Source organism: Rhinatrema bivittatum, chromosome 16 (genome assembly GCF_901001135.1).
Source record: "Rhinatrema bivittatum chromosome 16, aRhiBiv1.1, whole genome shotgun sequence".
Lineage (NCBI taxonomy): Eukaryota > Metazoa > Chordata > Amphibia > Gymnophiona > Rhinatrematidae > Rhinatrema > Rhinatrema bivittatum.
This window is the reverse complement of record NC_042630.1, coordinates 50,483,223-50,489,157: the sequence shown is the minus strand read 5'-3', so window position 1 is coordinate 50,489,157 and position 5,935 is coordinate 50,483,223. Positions and strand designations below refer to the sequence as shown.

General features: G+C 40.8%; 1 protein-coding gene across 1 annotated transcript; it reads right to left on the bottom strand.

Annotated features, from left to right (window-relative positions):
- Positions 1–4,777: 4,777 nt before the first annotated feature.
- Positions 4,778–5,725, bottom strand: LOC115077652 (olfactory receptor 5B21-like). The gene has a single exon (XM_029579947.1). The coding sequence runs from the start codon at positions 5,723–5,725 to the stop codon at positions 4,778–4,780; it is 948 nt and encodes a 315-aa protein (XP_029435807.1).
- Positions 5,726–5,935: the final 210 nt, after the last annotated feature.

The window sequence follows — 5,935 nt, the reverse complement described above, 5'->3', positions numbered from 1 at the left end:
AACTTTGTAACAACTGTACTGATTTAATCATGTTTTTTGGTAACCTTAGAAGAAGTGAGTTACAATAGTTAACATTATATTAAGTACCATCATTTGTATAACTAACCTAAAATCATCAAAACCCAAATATGGCTTTAATCAACGCAATATACGCAATTTTAAGTACCCGATTTTCACCAGCTTATGCATGTGATCTTTCATAGCTAATTTGCAGTCTAGCTGGACTCCCAAGGTACATACAACTGATGATAGTACAAGATCAGTTCCTTCAAATGACATCTTCAATACGCTGGCATCATGCAAACACTATTTTGCCAACAATATAATTCCGGTCTTACTGGTGTTCAATGTTAACTGATTTTGATTTAACCATATATTTATTATTGACAAATATGATGCTAACATTTTAAATGCATCCTTCAGGAAATCCTAAATTGGGAACCAAAATTGGATATCATCTGCAAACAACTGATATTCTAGCCCCAGTTTTCCCAGTACCTGGCATAACGATGCAATATAAATATTAAATAGGATAGCAGACAGGGAAGATCCCTGTGAAACCCCCATTTTAAGTTCCCATACCAAATAGTTACCTGAAAACTTCTCTTTGAAAGAAATGAGTAAAACCAGTCTTTCATAACCCCAGATGTATCAAATTCAGGCCTGGATTTATCAAAATGCAGTAAGTATTGCATGCAATAGTGGTATTTTTTATGCTAATTACCTATGTGAAGAGCTAATAAGTGCCAGACTGTTGTATTTCCTGCATTCAACAAGAGAGAGAGAGAGAAAGAGAGAGAGAGAGAGAACCTAGCCATAATGTCTGCGCCCAAGATAGGTATTTGTATCCCTCTGGTAGGCCCACCTAGTAACTCAGGGCGAGGGTTAAGTGTTAGTGTAGGGGGTTAGGGGCCACTTTGACAGTCAATGTGAGACGTATGAACAGAACAGTGGTCTCTTGTGAAGATCGGATGGCCTTTGGAGTGAGGAAACTCACTCCAAGATGGGATTTGGGCAATGATCTAACATCAAGTTAGGTTGAGAGATCATTGCCCAAATCCCATCTTGGAGTGAGTTTCCTCACTCCAAAGGCCATCCGATCTTCACAAGAGACCACTGTTCTGTTCATACGTCTCACATTGACTGTCAAAGTTCCATGAAGGCGTCCATAAGATATATAACTTTTGCTGGTCATATAATGGTATATATGACCCTCCATACACAAATTGTTTAATTTGTGAACTGAAGAGAATGCACGTAAGCCCCTGAGGCAGCCGTCTTGATATGGCAAAACTCGGCCAGAGTCGGGCCACCTTGTGTCTCCACTTCAATAAAGGAATATTTTTTAAGACTATTGGCATCTATTCCTTTGTTCATCCTGACGGCTTTTATAGATCGCCTTCCTTTGTGTTTTTTGGGTCCTTCCCTACTAATGAAACAGGGCATCCCAACAGAGGGGTTCCAATAAAAGCAAATGTAGTCCATGTGCCTATATGTAAAAAGTCACCTGAGCTAAAGATTTCCAAATTATCCCTAACAACTGAAAAGCAGGTTGTTAATACAAACAAAAAATACACTTTGAAATGTCTGTATGCCAATGCTAGCTGTCTAAGAAGTAAGATGGGAGAATTAGAGTGTATAGCAGTAAATGATGAGATTGACATAATTGGCATCACAGAGACCTGGTGGAAGGAGGAAAACCAATGGGACAGTACTATATCAGGGTACAAAATATATCACAGTGATAGGGAGGATCAACATGGTGGGGGTGTGGCACTTTATGTCTGGGAGGGTTTAGAGTCCAATAGGATAAAGATCATACAAGAGACTAAATGCTCAGTAGAATCTTTATGGGTAGAAATCCCATGTGTGTTGTGTAAGAGTATAGTGATAGGAGTATAATACTGTCCACCTGGACGAAATAATCAGACAGATGATGAAACTCTATGTGAAATCAGGGAAGCTAACCAATTTGGCAGTGCAATAATTATGGGAGATTCCAATTATCTCAATAATGACTGGGTAAATGTAACATCAGGACTTGCTAGAGATAACGTTCCTGGATGTAATAAATGACTGCTTCATGGAGCAATTGGTTCAGGAACTAATGAGAGAGGGAGCTATTTTAGGTTTAATTCTTAGTGGAACACAGGATTTGGTGAGAGAGGAAACAGTGGTGGGGCAATGGGGGACAATGAGTAAATCTACAGCTCTAACACTAAATTTTCAAAAGGGAAAAGTTGATAAAATGAGGAAAATAGTTAGAACAGAATTGAAAGGTGCAGCTGCAAAGGTTAAAAATGTTGAACAGGCATGGACATTGTTTAAAAATACAATCCTAGAGGTGCAGTCTATATGTATTCCACACATTAAGAAGGGTGGAAGGAAGACAAAATGATTACTGGCATGGTTAAAAGGTGAGGTGAAAGAGGCTATTTTAGCCAAAAAAATCCTTCAAAAATTGGAAAAATGTTCCATCTGAAGAAAATAGCATAAGCATTGTCAAGTTAACTGTGAAACATTGATAAGACAGGCAAAGAGAGAATTTGAAATGAAGTTGGCTGTAGAGGCAAAAAATATTAATAAAAACTTTAAAAATATACGTCCAAAGCAAGAAACTTGTGAGGGAATCGGTTGGACCGTTAGATTAATGCTCGCAGCTGCCACTTACTCCTCTGTCTGTTGTCCCTTCAATTTTCTTTGTCCATACCTACACATACTCCATCTTTGGTATAATATGCCACAGCTTTTATTTTAAACAACATGATAACTTTTCTGGATACCTGAGCCGGTAGCATGTTTCCACCACTGCCTGCCGCATGAACCAGACAAGGAAGCCTGAGTCTGTGGGCCCCGCCTTGTTCCCAAGCAAGGGGGGTTGTAAAATAAAAAACCAAAAAACTCAAACCCACTCTACCCTTCAAATTTAATTAATTGTACCCCTCCACCCTCCCGACCCCCCAAGACTTGCCCAACCGACCCCACAAGACTTACTGATTTAAAATGTTGGTACCTATTCAAACCAAATCACACTACCTCAACACCTTTCCAAGGTGAGTAACTGAACTGAACGTTTCAACCTTTTTACTTAGGTATACACTGCTCCTAGCTTATTTCTAGCTTCTGGCTACTTTTGTTGTTTTGTTTGTTTGTTTTTAATATATACAAACACTCTAACTTGTGCTTACTAGCTGCCTTACAGACTTATTAAAAATAAACACACTATCTACTGCTTACTAGCTGCCTTACTATTTAAAAATACAGTCTAACTTCTGTTTATTCGCTGCCTTACTGACTATTAAAAGCATAAACACACAAACACACTAAATAATATTCATAAATAGTTAACTTCGCCCCAGTACTTTTAAAAAAGAAAATGTTCCAAGAAAAAACTTACTGATTCCTTTCAGCCACTAGCAAGGTGATCCTCTCCTCTCAGTGCTCCCACTGATGGAAGTAGTGAATCATTTTATGAGATGTGCAGACAGGAGATATTTTAAGGTACCCCAAGCCTGATGGATTGGCTCCACACAGAAACAGCTTGACTTTTGGAGTCATATTTTCTGTATAGTTAATGACTCTTAAGAATGTGCCCTGAGCTTTAAGTCAAAGGAGTGATGTCACAATGCAGTGACACGAATGATGTCACAATAGGCTAATTTATGTGTGATGTCACATGTGGTTGTTACTCACAAGAGAAATATAAAATTGTGTTGAAATTAATGTCCCCTGTTAGGTACACGAAAGACCACTTACATCTTTCTCCTTACTGGGTGCGCTCCAGCCATTTTGTGGGTCTTGCAAAATCCTTTAAGGGAATTGTGGCCCAGTACAGTTCAAAGTGCAGAAGGGCTGGGCACAACTAATGGGAAAAAAGGAGTTAGTGGTCTTCCATGCAATGGGAATATTGGTTATAACTCACAGGAATTATGTCATGTTGAGCTGTATCCCTTACTTGTGATATCACATGGGACTGTATCTATCAGCAGTGAGTTATGTTAGTCTGTATCTCACAGAAGTGATGCCACTTGGGGCTGTGTGTCACAACGATGATGTCTTGTTAGTCTGTATTTCACAGTGATGATGTCGTTAGGCTGTCTCTCACAGTGATGATGTCACAGTGCTGTAGTATTGACAATACTGATGCTATAATGGAGTGGGTAGAGGCCTGAGAATACCAAGAGGAATAAATTTTACTGATCCCAAAATTGAGATTTGACATTCCACAGGGTTCTCGGTGGCATTATTTTTGGATGAAGGAAATATCCCTCTCTGATTGGGAGGGTTTATATATCTGTGAATCTTTTCTTGAGTCAGCTGTCTAAGAGTTTTGCTGAGTTGCACTGGAGCGTTCTTTTCTGTTTTCCTTTTTGGGCCCAATCAGAACCAGGGTTGGATCTGGCACCAGGAGCCTTCATTCACAACTAAGATGCAATTTTTCTCCTATTTTATTATTCCCCTTTCTCCACCAAGCCCAATGTCTTTAGTCTGGTCATTGCAATCTCAGCCAGAGCAATGCAGCAGGGATCCTTCTGGAACTCAAAAATCTTGGTCCCTAAAACCGGCCTTGAGCAATGACCACAACTTTCTGTGCACCCCCCCCTCCATCCCCACCCCCATGGGGCTGTGAATGCTGCTTCTGCTAATACGCAGCACTGGCTGACTTGAGAGTAGAAGACCCAACCCAGGGATTGAACCAGAAACTTTAAAGGGAGCATCATCTTGAGCCTTTCTAGAAACTGGAGTCTCCTCCTTCTAATAACCTGCTATGATTGCTCTATACATCATGGGGCCTCATAAGCAGCTTCCCTATGACTTTCCTCAATGCATCTTTCACCTCCTTGTTCCTCAGACTGTAAATGATGGGGTTCAGCATGGGGGTGACTGCTGTGTAGACCACAGACAGAATTTTACCCTGCTCCTGGGAATATGTTGAGCTGGAGCTCATGTAAATGGAAAAGAATGACAGATAATATATGGAGATGACGGTGAAGTGGGAGGAGCAGGTGGAGAAGGCTTTCTGCTTCCCCTCCACAGAGCGGATCCTCAGGATAGCTGAGATGATGTAGGTGTAGGATATAAGAGTCACAAGGAAGGCAGGCACCGATATCAATGCAGCTTCAACAAACAATACAGTTTCAGGGCCAGCCGTGTCAGTACAGGAAAGCTTTAACAGTGGCATGAGCTCACAGAAGAAATGATTGACCTTGTTAGAGCCACAGAATGAAAGGCGGGTGACAGAAGCTGTGATTGTCTCAGCAGGTAGAAAGCCAATGATCCAGGAAGCAGCTGTCAGCGAGACACAGGCTCTCTGATTCATGATGATTGAATAGTGTAAGGGGTGGCAGACTGCAGCATAGCGATCATAAGCCATAGCAGTGAGAAGGAACACCTCAATGCCATTGAAACCTAGGAAAAAATACAGCTGTGCCATGCACCCAGCATAGGAAATGGTCTTATTCCCTGAGAGGAAGATCTCCAGCAGTTTTGGGATGACAGTGGAGGTGCAGCAGATATCTGTGAGTGACAGGCTACAGAGAAAGAAGTACATTGGAGTGTGCAGGCGGGAGTCAGCATAGATCACTGTGATAATCACAAGGTTCCCTAGAAGGGTGGTAATGTAGATGATTAGGAAGACCAGGTAGAGAGGAACCTGCAGCTGGGGATTATCAGAAAGTCCCAGAATTATAAATTCTGCCACCAATGTCATGTTTTCAATGTCCATTTGTTCCTTTTTTCTTGTCCTGTGGATATAAGAATAAATTAGATATGACATATGTTTTGTACAGATATCATTGATCATTACAGATGCTGCAATGTGTGGCCAGAAAAAAAAAGTCACTGATCTGCACCTCAACAGGTGTCACATTAAACTCACTGGCTGGGCATTGACCATTTATTGCATTGGGAGGAGACTGCTCAGACAAATTCTTAT

What these genes read in the sequence shown, in the direction of transcription:
- LOC115077652 (XM_029579947.1), bottom strand. Translation starts at nt 5,725, where the DNA reads ATGGACATTGAAAACATGACATTGGTGGCAGAATTTATAATTCTGGGA.